Below are 15413 nucleotides of genomic sequence, written 5' to 3'. Positions count from 1 at the left end.
TGACAGGAAGGTGTACAGACAGCATCCGTAATGGGAGCAGTGCTGTGTGTTACCGCATGCAGAAACAAGCCCACGTTGGTTTGCAGTCTATGGGAGTCACTCGTTTACGAATGTGTGCATAGTTATGAACTTATATCTGTTGTTATGTTCATCATATTTCAAAAGTGCACGTTGCTATGGTATAGAGAATTTCCATCTAGTGCTGTCCAGTTTCTGTTCTCTGCTTAAATTCTCCTCTCCTCTCCTCTCCTCTCCTCTCCTCTCCTCTCCTCTCCTCTCCTCTCCTCTCCTCTCCTCTCCTCTCCTCTCCTCTCCTCTCCTCTCCTCTTCCTTTTTTTTCCTTTCTTTTCTGCCATTCCACCTACTTCAATATCATCTGGGATGTCTGGATCTTATTCTATTGCTATGTAACCTAGTTCATGCTTTTTTGGCTCGTCTTGCTGAATTGGTGCAGGGTCTTGATGGAAGGTGAGTTATTATTTTAGCTTCCAGTTCTAGGGTAGGTAAGGGCCCTAGAGCTTTAACTAATTATGCTGGAGAAAATATTCCCTTTAGGAGCAGTCTGCTGGCTGCAGACTGTCCCAAAATACTTCTCTACTTTGTTAGATGGGGTAATGAATGGACTCTCAGAGTAGCTGTGGCAACGATACACTGACTCAAGATTTTTTTGGCTGCCCCTTTCTTTCTGGAGCCAATATCTTTACTTCCAGATTGCATTTGTGAATTCTGTGCTGCTTTTTAAGCTTTACATGCATAAGACTGTATGTAGTTCCTATAGTTGTGCTTGTTAAATGAAAATGTGCAGGTGAGAAGGATAGGAACTCTGTAGCAACAGAGGCATTTGTCCTTTAGTGATTGAGAACATCTGATTTAAGTGTTCAGTTCTTGCTTAAGTAGAATTACCTGAAGCTTTTTCTAAGAGTCTCTGCTCCTCTCCCTTCACCATTCAGATGAAGAACACTCTTCTAACCTAACCAAATAAATTAGATGGCTGAAATAGATGGGTTAACAGCCCTGGTATACCAAAAAAATCTTGTCATAACTCTGAAAGACTCTCCTCCGTCCATGGATTTCCATTTTTGTTTTCAGCTGCCACAGCTTTATAATGGCAGCCAGTTCTGAACTGAGTCACTTGGTAATGTCTCTTCATGCTGTCTGAGTGTGATTTCTCCTAAAAGAAACCCAAATAAACACAACTGAGACAAAATCAATCTTGCAGGAAGTTCTCTAAATGTTTGTGACAGGATTTTGAAGGGTTAAAAAGACTTCTGAGGAATCCAAATAGCATAATGGATTGGCTGTTTTCCTCTCTCTCATATAGTTCAATTCAAAGCTACATTTCAAGTAAAAAACGTAATTGTTCCAACTTGACACTTTCTGAAAATGTATCCGTGATTCAGTCAACACATCATCAACAAGAGAAGTGGCCTCACAGGCTTAGACAGATTTCTCACCACAGATTTTAAAGGGCAAAAGAGAACCAGACAGAATCAGACTGTAGTGCCCTCCCCTCTGAGCAGCACAGCAGCCTTTCTGCAAATGCTGTGATTCAGTCACTGAAGGAGATCTTGGCTGCCAGTCTTTAATTTCCCCTGTTCCCCATGAATGAATGAGGTCCTTCATTTCTCTGAAGCAACAGCCCTTGCTATGGCCAGTGAAAGTGCATCAGAAAAGCCTGCTAGTGGAGGCTTCACTGGTCTGTGCTAAACAAGTACTTTGTGTCTTGTTCAAGTTTCAGTGGCGTTAATAGGGATGCCTGGTATCACCGCTAGCACTGTGGATTTGTAGATGAGATCTTTATCATTTATTTTAAGATCTAATGAATAAGCTTTCTATGTAGAAGAGTACATTTTAGGTATGCTCTTACAAATGAAACAGAACAAGCTAGTAAAAAAAGAAAGTGCATCACAATTGCATTAATCTTCCTCCCTCTGCTCTCTCTCAAATCTTTTTATGACAGGGGATTGACTATTGGATTTTTTATTGTTCTTAATGGATATGGCAGAACCAAAACCCATTTCCGTTCCCACTGACATCAGGGGAAACAACATTCAGCTCTGAGCAGAACGATTTTTTTAGAACCATTAGCATCTCTAACTGCATTTCAGTGAACATGGTAATTATAACATCAGTGAGTTTCAATCAACTGACTGAAATGCGTATGGCACAGTGGACTGGCACTTCTGCTCCTCTTTGGCACTTCTGAAAATCCCAACTTCTCTAATTAGCAATCTCTGATGTGCCATATGTGTGGACATTCCCAATTAAGCTGGCTGAATTACTCACATGAGCTAAGGCTATGGGCTGTAACAGAAGGGGGTTTCTTGTAGGAAATGACATTTAGTGGATTAATTGAAATACTTCACAAAACAGCATCCACACGTTCAGCTGTACTAATAAGAGAAAATAGCGTGTTTTGAAAAATTGAAGTATTGTCTTCTGGTCACATTCGGCTGTTTCAGAAAATACAAGCAGTGAAATCTCAATCAGGTGCTCCTAATGCATGCACCTCTTGTATCTCGAATCTCCCTGCCCATTTAAGTGTAACAGAATGAAATTCGTCCTTTAGAGCAGAGACACCTCCTGTCTTCAGGTAATTCCTCCTGGAGGGGGAGATGCTGTGCCAAGTTATTGCAAAGTGGGGACACAGGCTGAATAGACCGCATTTATGCTTTAGCTATGACTCTGAATGGATAAGCCTGCAACCCGATGGCAGGTTATGGTTCTAGGTCTCAGACTTTGCAGAAGTTCAATTAAATCAGAGATGGTTTCTCTGCCTAGGAGATATTCCAATGTGATACATGTCCAGACCAAAATTCTTGAAGAAAAATCATGGAAACATTTCAAGTGCAAATGTTCACAGAATCACAGAATGGCCAGGGTTGGAAGGGACCTCAAAGATCATGGATCTCCAACCCCCTGCCACAGGCAGGGCCACCAACCTCCACATTTCGTAGCAGCCCAGGCTGCCCAGGGCCCCATCCAACCTGGCCTTGAACACCTACAGGGATGGACGGGGCATCACAGCCTCTCTGGGCAGCTCTAAGGGGTTGGACTGGCGGATTCCAGAGGTCCCTTCCAGTCCCCACAGTTCTGTGATGCGCTGTGATTCAGTGATTTGTAATGCCAAAATATCTCCATGCAAAGAAGTATCTGTAGATAATCCCTCATCTGTTTAGGGATGGCACAGCACTGGTATAATAAATACACCACCTCTTTTGTGGCCAATGTGCACTGAGAATCCTGGGATGAGAGCCAAAGCGAAGTGACGTCACCCACAGCTGACAAGAGGGCCACCTGGGGCAGGGAGGGCAGCAGGCAGCCCAGGCAGCAGTGCTGACCTTTGGAATAAAGGAGAACAAGAGGTGGCCTTTCAGCCAGCCCTGCTTTCCTGCTGCTGCCTGGCAAAGCCAGGGAACGCACACAGGGAAGGGAAGTGTTGCTGGACGGCACTGCGCACAGCGACAGCTCCCTGCAGTCGGGGCCATTGGTAACCAGCAAAAATCCACGTGTCCTTCCGCTATTTGCTTTAAGCACAGGCTATTTTGGTCAACATCCAAGCTTTCTCCCCAGATTGGAAATTTGCTTTAGATTCCCATTTTCATTTGACAGCAAAATATTTTAGAAACAAACTGTTCAGGCTGTTTTGTGCACAAAGCAGCCCATGAGTCACCAGATACTGTGCTCGTGATGCAGCTCTGATTTCCAAGCTATTTCTCTTTTGTTTAACAAAAAGGGAAAAACCAAAAATCAAAGACACACACAAAAACCAAAGCTGTAGAAATGTCATTTCTCTAACTGTGGCTAACTGTCTTCTGATTTCCCATACCCACTGTCTGTCCTTGTGTTTGCACTCCACTTCCACGCCCGGTTCCACTTCCCACTCCTATTTTTACTGCTTCGTAGGAAGACAAAACTTTTAATTAACTTGAGGCACTAACGATTCTTTGAACATGTAATTAGTAATTATGCATAGATAGATGTATTGATTCAAGAGGAATAACGCCTGAGGGCTGCACTCGCTGCACTGCCCGAAGGTTTCTGCAGCCGGGGGCTGTCAGCTCCGCTCTGAGCACAGCCGACCACAACCAGCAGTCAGCGCAGCGCGTCTCCAAACCCCACCTTTAAACACGAGCCGTGTCGAAAGGAGGAAAGCTGCGCACAGCCCGGCGGCGTCGCTGCCATGGCAACGGGCGGCGCGCTCCAGTGACGTCATGGGCGCGTCGGGCGCGTCCGCGTTCCCTCGGAGCGGCGCCCCCTGGCGGTCGGGCTGTCCCAGCGAGCGGTTGAAATGGCGGGGGGGCTCCTTATTTTTGGAAAATCCTGAAGTGAGCGGGCGCGTTGAGCTCGGGGAGAAGGGGAGTCAGTAAGAACAAGTATGAAGCAGTGGTGCTACTCTCTGTGCAGAGAGGCTGGTGCGGAGCTGTTGGTTTGGTGTTCCCTTCTCTGTGGGCGGTGTGCCCTCAAGGAAATAAGCACGCAGTTTGCTGGAATACATTGAAAGGATAATTGAGTTCAGTTGGTAACTGAAGTCAGCAGTTTGCCTCAGAATAGCCGACCGAGTTGAAGAGTTTCATGCTCTGTTTCTTTGCAAGGATGGAGCAGTGTGCTCAGAGCAGCCCTGTGCTTGTGAAAGGAAAGGAGATGGCTGCGGGCTGCCGGCAGCTGCTGCTGCACGGGGAACACGAGCAGTGTGTGATGGGTGACCTGCCTTACCTGTCCTTCTCTTGGAACCTTGGGTTTGGCCTATGGGAACCTGGGCAGGTCCTGCTGGGGAGATGGGACAGCATGAAGGAGAGTGACCTGGAAATGCAATGAAGTTACTGAGAGCGTGGAGTGCTCTCATCATCAGCAAAGCAGGCAGCTTCCTTCGTTCCTCCTTCTCAAGCTCTCGGTCGATGAAAGGACGAGGTACTTGAGGAATGGCTCAGTTCTACAGAAATTCTGCACAAATGTAATGTTTACCAAAGATTAAAATACAATGACTGTGCTGCCGAGTGCTGCCTTCTTATTTAATGTAATCCTTTATCAAATATTATTTTCCTGTTAAAAGACGAATCGGTAACAACTGGAAAGAAGCTTCTGATGAGTGTTTTTTTCATCTATTTCTGTACTACTTAAGTGGTTTGCAGAGTGGAAGTGTTACTCATGTTCTAGACTGAATGCTGCAAGGATTTTTTATTTTTTTTCCCCCAGTTTTCTGAAGGGCTGTTTTAATGGACAATTCCGATGGCTGCATAGAAAAATCCCTCCAGGCACTGCATGAGAAAGTCACTTCTGAAGTTGTTTCCATCTGGTTCTGACATTTGTTGAGTTACAAGTATAGTATTGATTTCACTATGGGCTTTTTAAACGTTTTCAGTTTAACAATAACAGCAGTAATGCACTTAAATTCATTAAGTGGGGAAATACAGAAATCATTAACTTCAGATATAAATCTAAAGTGATTATTTACTACAGGTTTTGTTTCAAGATGCATTAATCCACCAAGGGCAGGGCCTCCTTGTTACAGCCGAGCCAGGTTTTTGAAACTAGACTGGGTTATAGTTAACTGGATCTTGAAACCATGTGCCACACAACGAGCAGAACAGAAATCAGCTGGTTCTTCAAGGGGGGGGGGAGTTACAGCTTTCAGTTTCCTGATGAAGTAACCGACCACACTTGTTTCTCTACCAGGTGAAACTGAAAAGAAAACTTTGAGTCAGATAATGCCAAAGCACGCGAGGCTGTCCTGTTGGGTATGACTGTGTCTAAGCCTGCTGTGCTGCCTGGCAGGGGGCTGAGGATCAGCATCCTCTGCTGTGAGCACTGGATGCCTGTGCACAGCAATGGCCGAGCATCCCAGCAGGCTTCTTCCAAAGAAACAGAGAAAGATAAGGGGGGAGGGTTTGGTAGGGACTTGGTTGGTGTCCACATCCAGTAAAGCAGTGAAAGAGAAAAGCTTTAAGGAAATTGTGACCTTTTTGTTTCTTTTGCTCTCTCCAGTGTTATCAGAGGGGAAATGTTCTTGCTGAGATTTTGCTGAAATGGTTTGTGAGCCATGTGGAAGCTACGTGGGATTTCAGAATGGACTGATAGAGGATTTCCAGGCAGTGGTGACCTGCAGGAGGGTGTGGGGATGACTCGAGCTGCCTCCAGGACGGTGCTCTCACTGCTGGGCCTGGGCACCTGCAGCAAGGTGCATGTTAATAGTAAAATCACCAATGCTGTTAAACTGACATTAATTATTAAAACAGGGCCTGGCTTGCACATGCTTTTTCTTTCTTAATGCTCTTTCTCCCCTGTGAGGCAGCTAGAGCTAAACATAAACTCCTCCAGCATTAAAGCTGGAGGACTGGCAGTGGGATGTAAAGTTACAGCACGTGGTGGGAGGATGGAAGTGCAGAGAGGACGGCAGGAGCCGTTTCCCACGAGTGTGGGAGCAGTACTGCAAGGACTGCAGAAGGAGCAGTGCTTATTCCTCGGCCTCTTCAGAAGGCTTGTCCCCTCCCATCAGCTGCATCCCAATCCTTGCCAGCCAAACAGTTGAAACAGCCGTGTGAGTCCCCATTTGGCTCAGCACTCACAGGCCCAGTCCAGAAGTAACTCGGGATCAATGCCTCTCAAATGCTCGGATGACTGGAGGCAAAACAAACAGGCAGACGTGCGAGCGCAGCGTTCATTTCGCTCACTTCAGGATGAGCCTCGTGCTGGTTACGACCTTCTTACAAACAGAAAGGCGCGGAGGCACACGGAGCCGCTGCCCCGGCGTTCCGCGGCCGGCTGCCAGGGCTCTGCGTGAGAAGCGGCTCAGGGCTCGGGGAGGAGCGGCGTCAGTCCGTGCGGCTCCCATCCTGCGGGACGGCCCGACCCGCGCCGTTTGCTCTTTGTCCCCCGCTGAAATCGCTCAGCGTCGTCACCTGGAATAAACGAGCCGCCCAGCTCAGCAGCAGCTCGCGGCGCAGTGCGAAGTCCTCGCTGCGGGGCGAGGCGGTTCCCGTGCCGCACTCAGAGCCGCCGTTTCCGCGTTCCGCCCCGCAGCCGTTCCGTCCCAGGCGGCGCAGCGGGCCGCCCCGCACAACAGAGGGGCGTGCCGAGCCGAGCCGAGCGCTCCCTCCCCGCCCGCCCCCGCGACGTCGGCCGGCCCCGCCCGGCGCGGAGGGAGACGCCATTGCGGGTTGTTTGTGCGGGAGGCGGTGCTGCGGCCGGGCGCTCCGCCGCGATCATGTCCACCCCGGCGCGGCGCAGGCTGATGCGCGACTTCAAGAGGTGAGCGGCGGCGCGGGGCCGAGCTGAGGGCGGGCCGGGGCGGCCTCGCCGTTCTTCTGATCCGCCGGGGCCTCCGAGCGCCCCTCCCCCGGCGCCTCCGGACGAGCCTCCCGCGGTCCTGGCGGCTCCGAGGCTCTTCTGGAAGCGGGGCAGAGCAGAGCAGAGCCCTTCCGCCTTGAACGCGGGCCGGCGGAGCTGCCTGGGGCCGGCTCTGCCTGGGGCCGGCTCTGCCCGGGGCCGGTTCCTCCCACCCCCCCGGGGCCGCCTGAGGTTAGAGCTGGTGCCGCGTCCGGAACGAACTCTCGCGGGGGGCTTCTAAATATGGAGCGCCGCAATTAGCGGTCGCTTCGTTCTCCGTATGTAAGCAAAACCCAAGTGCCCTTTAATGTTTGTGTGCGCATGCGGTTCTGTCCGAGCTTTTCCATCCCGAGCAGCCTTGTATAACGCGCACCGAGCGCCGGGAGCTGCCGATCGCCGCGTGTTTCTGAGCGTTACCGACCGATGGGGTCATAGCTGGGAGTGGAGGAAAAGCGGTGTTGGGGTTTGTTGTTGTGTTTTGTAAACGTCACAGTTCGGTGTGTTTCCTCTTCAGCCTGAGATGAGTCAGCTCGGGTAGGGGCTCTTTTCCTAGCACGGCTGCGGTGTCCGCACCGAAAACACAGCGGGGAGCGGCTGTGTGCACCGAACACGGAGCGGTGCTGCGATGGGAGCTGAGCGGGCAGCGAGCCGAGCGCCGGGAGCCTGCGGGCATCCGTTATCTCAGGAACTGAGTGATCTGCTCAGCGCTGAGCAGCGCTTCTGGATAGCGATCAGACCTTTCGGTGTCATTTTGAGATCTCGGAAGGACTGGCTTCATGATCTTGGAATGGAAGGTGGAGAATACTTTGAAGAGCAAGCACTGCTCCCATTTCTTTATCAGATATTTGGCCACTTTTATGCCCCAAAATGCACGTAGCTATCTCATGTCTATTTTTTCCCCGTCCTCCTTCCCCCCGGTTATATTTTTGTTTAGCCTTGCGCTACTCTTACCTCATACTGAAACAGCAGGCTGTGCTGTGAGCTCTGATTCACTTGGTTAAATATAAACTTTTGCATCTTAGAATTGCCAGGAGTAGTGGAGAGGGAGCAGTGTCTTGTATCACCTAATTAACCCAACAGAGAAGTGTTATTTTTACTACGTATAGGTATCATTATGTATAAATATTATACGTGTAACCGGTGACAGAAGTAGAGGGGATGGCTTCAAGCTGCACCAGGGGAGATGTAGGCTTGATGTTAGGAAATAATGCTTCTCTGAAAGAGTGGTCAGGCACTGGAATGGGCCGCCCAGGGAGGTGGTGGAGTCACCGACCCTGGAGGAGTTCAGTATTGAGGGACATGGTTTAGTGAGAGCTGTTGGTGATGGGTGGATGGTTGGACCTGATGATCCTGTGGGTCTTTTCCAACCTTGTATTTCTGTGATTGTCTGTGTGTAAGTACTGTTAGAAAAGGGCTTACAAATGCTACCTTTTCCCTGGTTCTTACTGACTTCCAGGCCCTGCTGAGACCAGCCTGGCTTGCAGCCCTTGCCACGACCTGTCTGTATTTAGTTAGACCTTTTGACAGCAGGGTGTACATGAGCTTTTAAAATTGCTCTAAAACCCAAAGCCGTGCTCCTGAGACATTTATCAGGCAAAGCGCTCAGGCATTATTACCAGCGTGCAGTCTGGCATGGAAGAAAACACATTCCTGCTCTCCCTGACCAAAATAGTAGGTGGTTTATGCTGTTCAAATTAAGCTGTCTGGACTGCATGTGCTCACAGAGCAAGGATGTAAACACGGTCCGCAGGGGAGCTGGATTGCAAGCAGGCAGAGCCCAGCTGCCAGCCTGGCTGTGCGGGCAGCGTCATTGCTGGTGTCTGTGTACACGAGCAGCTGTACTCACTGTGCCAGGGATGGACATCCAGGCACGGGGGGACTTCCAGGCATCGCTACTGGCGTTGTGCCTGACTCAGCCCTAAGGCAGTCTGCACAAATGGGCTGAAACTGAGTTAGAGTTTGTCCCTCGGTCTGTAGTGAGGGTTTGCTCTTAACCCTGTTCTGCTGTTAATCTCACGTTAACACTGAACAACTGCTTCAAAGCGAGGGCAGTTACTTCATTTTCTTTATTCTTGCATGACTCAACTCTGTGCCGCGGATGGGAGCTGTCACAAAAGGATCTGCCTGGGCAGTCCCCAGTGGTGTGGGAGGTTACTGCTTTTTGTTGTTCCAGGCTCTAACGTGATCCTTTAGCAGAAGCACACAGAATGGACAGGAGGGCATCTTGGTCCTGTCATTTAGTTAGTGTGTATTTGTCTGGCGTGAGTTTATGCAGCTTTCAGTAAGCAATGTGCTTTTCCCTAGTCCAAGGATTAAGGAACTAAAAAGGATTTCAAATGCTTCCACTACTGCTTTAGAGACAAATATTTACATTTGTGGCACTGCTATCAGGGAACAGTGCAAAGGTTTCCCCTTGCTCCCTCTTCCCTTTTGAAGCAGTCAGCTCACCAGCCAAAACAGCCTTAAGCAAATTCAGCTGCGTCGTGCACAGACTTAGGGATGCAGAAAAAGCTCAGCTGACAGTCCTTTGCCCTCAGTTGCAGTAAGTATGTCCTGCATCACTGTGCTGAGCTCCTGTTTCTGGCCGTGACTTATTCTCTGTTTCACTGTGGCAACCAGCAACAGTTACTTGCTCTGCTCCTCCATAACCATCTGGGTGGTAAATCCATCCCAGCTTGGTGTGCTGCTTTAAAGCACTGTTACTTACGGTGCTTTGCACACCTGCCTCAACCTGCTGGGCTGTCACAGCGTGTTGGTGTAATCCAGGAGCAGATCTTGGTTTGTCTTTTGGAATACTGCTCATCTGCATGTAACGCTTTGTTCAGTCATTGAGAAAAGGTTTATAAAGGCAGTGGATGTTGCTCTTGAGTCAGGTGGAAGCATTTCACTTACGTAAGGCTTGCTGTTCTATATTTGTGATTTCTAGATTGCAAGAAGACCCTCCTGTGGGTGTCAGTGGTGCACCATCTGAGAATAATATAATGCAGTGGAATGCAGTTATATTTGGGTAAGAGTTTTTGCTCACTGTGAGCCCTTTTTTTTGGGAGAGGGAGGGGGGGGAATTTTTTTATAATATCCTTTTTTCTTTTTTTTTTTTTCTTTGTGAATGTAAAGTCAGGAAATTTACAGAAATGACCAACTGTGCAATCACAGTGAAAATCTGCTTTCAGGGGTAATAAAGAATGCCTGGGGGAAAAGGTATATATTCATTGTCTTTTTTTTAATGATGTTTGCATGTGGCTTAATAAATGGAACGGGTTTTATAGGAGCTGGGTTATGAAAAAGCAGGCTGGCTCTTTAAAGGTACATAAGAGCACCACATGTTGTTGGCCATCAAATCCAGATGCACTGGCAGTGTTTGGATTGATTCCTGGTGGAATGAGGTTCTATTTAGGAAGTTACATTACGTGTCCTCCAGAAGAGGAACTCTGGTAGTGTCCTTTCATAAGGCTGGAGTCAGCTTACTAACGATCTCCTCGTTAATTGAGCTCTGAAACGTGGCACATGCACTGCTTGGGATGATAACGAAGTGGGTGTCTTCACTGCCAGATTGACTCTGGGAAAGTCTGCTGAACGTGACAGAGCTCCCAGAAGTTGCCTCTGGAGGCTTCCCTAAATATTTGTATGGCTGTCTCTATGTCTGTCTTGAGGAGAATAGGGAATAACGTACGTGTTTATTGCGAGTGCTTGGAAGTGATGGTCGTTTTTAACTGGAATTTATTTTTTACACCTTTCAGGCCAGAAGGGACACCTTTTGAAGATGGTAAGCAGCAAATTTCTGTATTCTCTGTCATTCTTGTGAATATTGTCAGTATTGACATTATTCTGCTCTGATACTAGGTAGGTTGGAACAGTCTGAACAAGCCAAGAGTGCTGGATCAAGGTCAAGTTAGCTATAAAAATACTGTATTTCTGTGCAAGCAGTGTCTTACTGTAGTGGTTGATGGTTAGTTGCAAAGCTATGAAGCAGTGCTTGTACCAAGACTTGTGTAGACACGGTTTGAGCTTTTGGAGGAGGAAGTTGGTCTAATGCTGCCAGATGTTCTTGCATCTGTGCAGCTGAGCTCAGCGAGACAGCTGACCAGAATGCTGTGCTGGTTTCGTCTTTGTAGCATGCTTGATTCATCTCTGCTCTTGTAACTAAGAGCAGGTGAAAAATCTTGAATTGTTCTGAAAATAGAACTGAGTGAGAGGGGGGAATACCAAATCTGTACATAAACATGAAAGTTGATGTGTAATGAATCTCCCCCAGGCATATGAGGAATAATGAGTTTAATAATTATAGCGTTATTGCAGTAATCAGCAGCAGATGGGTTTTCCTCTGTGTTGGGTTGGAGGAGTACAGTAAATTATTCACTGATCCGTAATAAAGGTTTTCAGTGAACCAGTCATGAGCTCCAAAGGCTGCGATTGCTGATGATGAGATTCCAGTCTTTGCTTGCTGGCACCACAGGGCCTTCTTAATGAAACACCTTCAAGTCACTGAAGTCCATAGAACAGGCAAATTTGGTCACAGAAGAAGGGAGGAGGGCAGTGGGATGATGGATGTTGGATGTAGCTGCTTTCCCTGTGTATACAGCGAGTCTCAGTGCTTGGACCTAGCTGCTGCTGCTGCTGTTTTTATTGCAATTAGTAATTATTAGTTGCACAGTTCCATTGTCGCTTGAAATATGTGAAAAGAAAGCAGGCTTAATGTGGTTTGTTTGCATAACAGTGGGCAGAAATATCAATTATGGAGCACATGAATTAACTTACCTTGTTTTTTCCTTTTTTTTTTGTTGGTGGTCATCTGACTGTATTTATGTTTATTTGGACAGGTACTTTTAAACTAGTAATAGAATTTTCAGAAGAATATCCAAACAAACCTCCAACTGTTAGGTTTTTATCAAAAATGTTCCATCCAAACGGTGAGTAAATCATTTCAATTTAGCCATAATACTTACTGTTATGGTGTGCTCGTTTATTCTGCAGAGCTCCAGAGTGCTTATCCGTTTGCTCTCTGCACTGCTGCCTGCTGAGCAGTTGTCTCAGGCAGTAACTACTTGATGAAAGAACTGAGAGTTGCAGTGCTGTTAAGTAGCAACTATCTGTCTCTTTCCAATCAATATGGCAGCAAAATCTGTAAGTGTTTTCAGCTACAGCTGCACTTAAGTTGGCCTAAAGGGGCAATCTTGCTTCAGATTCCTGCCCCCTTCCATTTAACAGCTCTTCTGTCTGTGTAGACACATCATGAATCCAAGCAGGGAACCGATGTTGCCAAATGTTACTTATTTCTGTCAGGTGAGAGCTCGGCCAAGCCAACCTGCATGGGGTTCCCTGTGCTAAGCAGCGCTGGCAGCGGGAGGCAGGCAAGAAAGTGCACTCCTAGGGGAGAGCAAAGGGAAGGGAGCTGCCCCCAGCTCGGTGGGAGGGCAGCCATGGAGAGCTGTGCTTCTCACTCCATCTCTCCATAGCTTTTATCTGCTTGTCGGATGCAGAAGACAGAAGCCATGCCTCTCTGTCTCCCAATCCCCTCTGTTACAAAGGCTTATAGATTCAGTTTGAGAGTTGAAGCGCAAACCTGTTTCAGCAGTTCCTGTAGCTTGAGCCCTCCTTGAGCAGAGGCTGGTTTTAACTACAGTTCTGTGTCAGTATTAGGCAACACTCTCTAACCATTTATCTGTCACATAACAAGAAAGGCAGTATGCTTCTGACCGCTTTGTTTTATTATATTTTGTTACTGGGATGAACAAGCTAGAAAAATGGCATGTAGAAGCTTGCGTGACAAATCTCAGTTTCCTACAGGCTCTCCTATTCAGACAGAAGTAGTATTTCAAGCAGGCAGTGTTTCCTACTGTCTGCCTTAGTGTCCTGCCTAGCCTGTGAGCACTGTGCAGTTTCCCCATGCAGTGCATGATGACTGAGATCCTCGGCTGGCGCTGTGCATCCCATGCCTGCAGCAAATGTCTCTGCTTGCTGAGAGGCATTACGTCGACTTGAATCTGGGCCAAACACACAGGAGGAGCAAGAAGCCGAGTCCAGGCCTACCAGTGCCTGTGCTATTGCCATATTTTTTGAACCTTCTTTCATTTCCTCTTAGGTGTTTTGTTACTTGCAGTAATGTATCTCCTTCAAAAGACCAGCTATCAAATTAGATAAGATAGTCAGCCATAGCTGCTATAATCCCAAAGCATTTTTTGAACGCAGGCCAAATTGATACAGTAGTTCTTGCTTGAACTGTATTTAATGAACAGAACGTAAGGTAAGTCTGAGAAGGGATGGCTGATGTGTGTGCTGTGTTCACAGTTTATGCAGATGGCAGCATATGTTTAGATATTCTGCAGAATCGGTGGAGCCCGACGTATGACGTTTCATCTATTTTAACTTCAATTCAGGTAACTTCAGATCTATTTTAGCAGTTAAGTACGTTGTTACAAGCCTGTTTGGAGAGTACACAGCTCAGTGACAAAACTGGAGGACTTCAAATACTTGTAGCCTAAGCAATTGCTTCTCAGATCCAATAAACACAAAGTGCTGAGCTGTGCAGTTGCTGATTTTGAGCTACAAAATTGCCGTTGGATAATTTTCACAAGAAAACAGTGATTTGGCTTCCTTTTTTATCTGTTTTTAGTCAAGATGGGCAGTCAGGTATAGAATTTGTATAATGTAACATTTGAAACCATTTCACAACGCCTCGGCCTGTCACTTCAAGTGCTGCTGAAATTTGTTTAATTGGAGTAAATAGAAATGATATGGCAGACTGAAAACAGTTTTTTCTCTTTAGTCCTGCGTGACATCAGTGGTGTCATAGCCAGATGATCAGTTGGTGTCATACTGCAAACTGGCACAAATGGCTCTACTGCATCTGTTTGTAAGGACATGAGGAGCCTAAAAATGTATGCAGTGCTAATGCTCATAAAATGTATAACTGGAAGTTCAGCAGCTCTGTTAGGGGTGCCTCATATTAGCTTTAACCTGTTTTGTTGTGTTTTGTTTTTTAAGTGGGCTCTACTTTGTCATGTTTGCTTTCTGAAGCATTTGATAGGAAAGGTGTTTTTCACTGTTGCATAAATTGCTGGTTTGTCTCACTCTCTGTTTTTCCCTTTTTCACAGTCTCTGCTTGATGAACCTAATCCAAACAGTCCAGCAAACAGTCAGGCAGCACAGCTTTATCAGGAGAACAAACGTGAATATGAGAAAAGAGTTTCAGCTATTGTCGAACAAAGTTGGAATGATTCGTAACAGCTGCTTTGTTTCTCTCCATCCTCGTAATCATTTATGTACAATTTAACTCTCAATAGAAAGGCTACCAAGAATTTCAAGTGCCACAGCTCTAAGAATTTGCATAAAAACTCATTTGCAAACAGAATTAAGCCCTCCAGTTTAGGAAACTTAAAAGCTTGTGTATCTTGATTAACATACTTCTTATTGCATGGTATGAACTAAGTTATTGCTACATAAATTTGTAATATATCCTGTTTGTATTTTTTTTCCAAGTGTATAATGTTGGTGTGGAGTTTTCATGACAGAATATACACATTTTGTAAATCTGTACTTTTTCAAATACTGAATGCCTTATTTTTGAATTCTTTAGATTTTTAAATTGGAGAAAAGCACTTAACAAAGTTTTTATATATAAATATTTCATGTAAAACTGTTAAATACATAACCTCAGTGCAAGACACTCTTCTCTCATTCTGTATCTCTTTCAAAAGGCTCATTTGGAGTCCATTTTCCCCTTTGCTATGTGCTGATTATGGCACGCACTTTAAAAACAGAAAAGTCCATCCATTTTGTAACTGCCTTCTCTGTGGGTATCTCTGCAGCTGCAGCAGGCTTTAATTCGATTCTGTGTTCCTCACTTGTTATGAGGAAGAGAAGTGTTGGTAGCTGCCACTTTGTAAATGGGAAAGCATAACTATTTGGCTAAAAGTTCCACTACAAACCAGCAGCAGTGCTGCAAACAGGAGCTGGATCACCAGTAATTGGTAATAATACAATAATTTTTCAGGGAGATTGTATTTTACCAAACTGTAAAATATTGTCAACTAAATCTGTCTTCTGTTCATATACTGATACTGTAACACAGCCCTGAATATCTTCTAATA

At 46.4% G+C, this 15413-nt stretch overlaps 1 protein-coding gene across 1 annotated transcript; it reads left to right on the top strand.

Annotated features, from left to right (window-relative positions):
• Nucleotides 1–7107: 7107 nt before the first annotated feature.
• Nucleotides 7108–14989, top strand: UBE2B (ubiquitin conjugating enzyme E2 B). The gene is made up of 6 exons (XM_052689420.1): nucleotides 7108–7248; nucleotides 10253–10333; nucleotides 11064–11089; nucleotides 12144–12233; nucleotides 13612–13700; nucleotides 14419–14989. Exons 1-6 carry the CDS (start codon nucleotides 7205–7207, stop codon nucleotides 14545–14547), a joined length of 459 nt encoding a protein of 152 aa, XP_052545380.1. The 5' UTR covers nucleotides 7108–7204; the 3' UTR covers nucleotides 14548–14989.
• Nucleotides 14990–15413: the final 424 nt, after the last annotated feature.

This window comes from Tympanuchus pallidicinctus, unplaced genomic scaffold, assembly GCF_026119805.1.
Source record: "Tympanuchus pallidicinctus isolate F22 unplaced genomic scaffold, pur_lepc_1.0 scaffold25, whole genome shotgun sequence".
Classification (NCBI taxonomy): Eukaryota; Metazoa; Chordata; class Aves; order Galliformes; family Phasianidae; genus Tympanuchus; species Tympanuchus pallidicinctus.
Note: the sequence above shows the minus strand (reverse complement) of the source record. Positions and strands in the feature narration are given on the sequence as shown.

Excerpts from the sequence above, each read along its gene's own strand:
- UBE2B (XM_052689420.1), top strand. The coding sequence starts at position 7,205 with ATGTCCACCCCGGCGCGGCGCAGGCTGATGCGCGACTTCAAGAG. Across the intron at positions 7,249-10,252 it reads CTGATGCGCGACTTCAAGAG|ATTGCAAGAAGACCCTCCTG; the intron begins GTGAGCGGCGGC and ends TGTGATTTCTAG. Across the intron at positions 10,334-11,063 it reads TGGAATGCAGTTATATTTGG|GCCAGAAGGGACACCTTTTG; the intron begins GTAAGAGTTTTT and ends TACACCTTTCAG.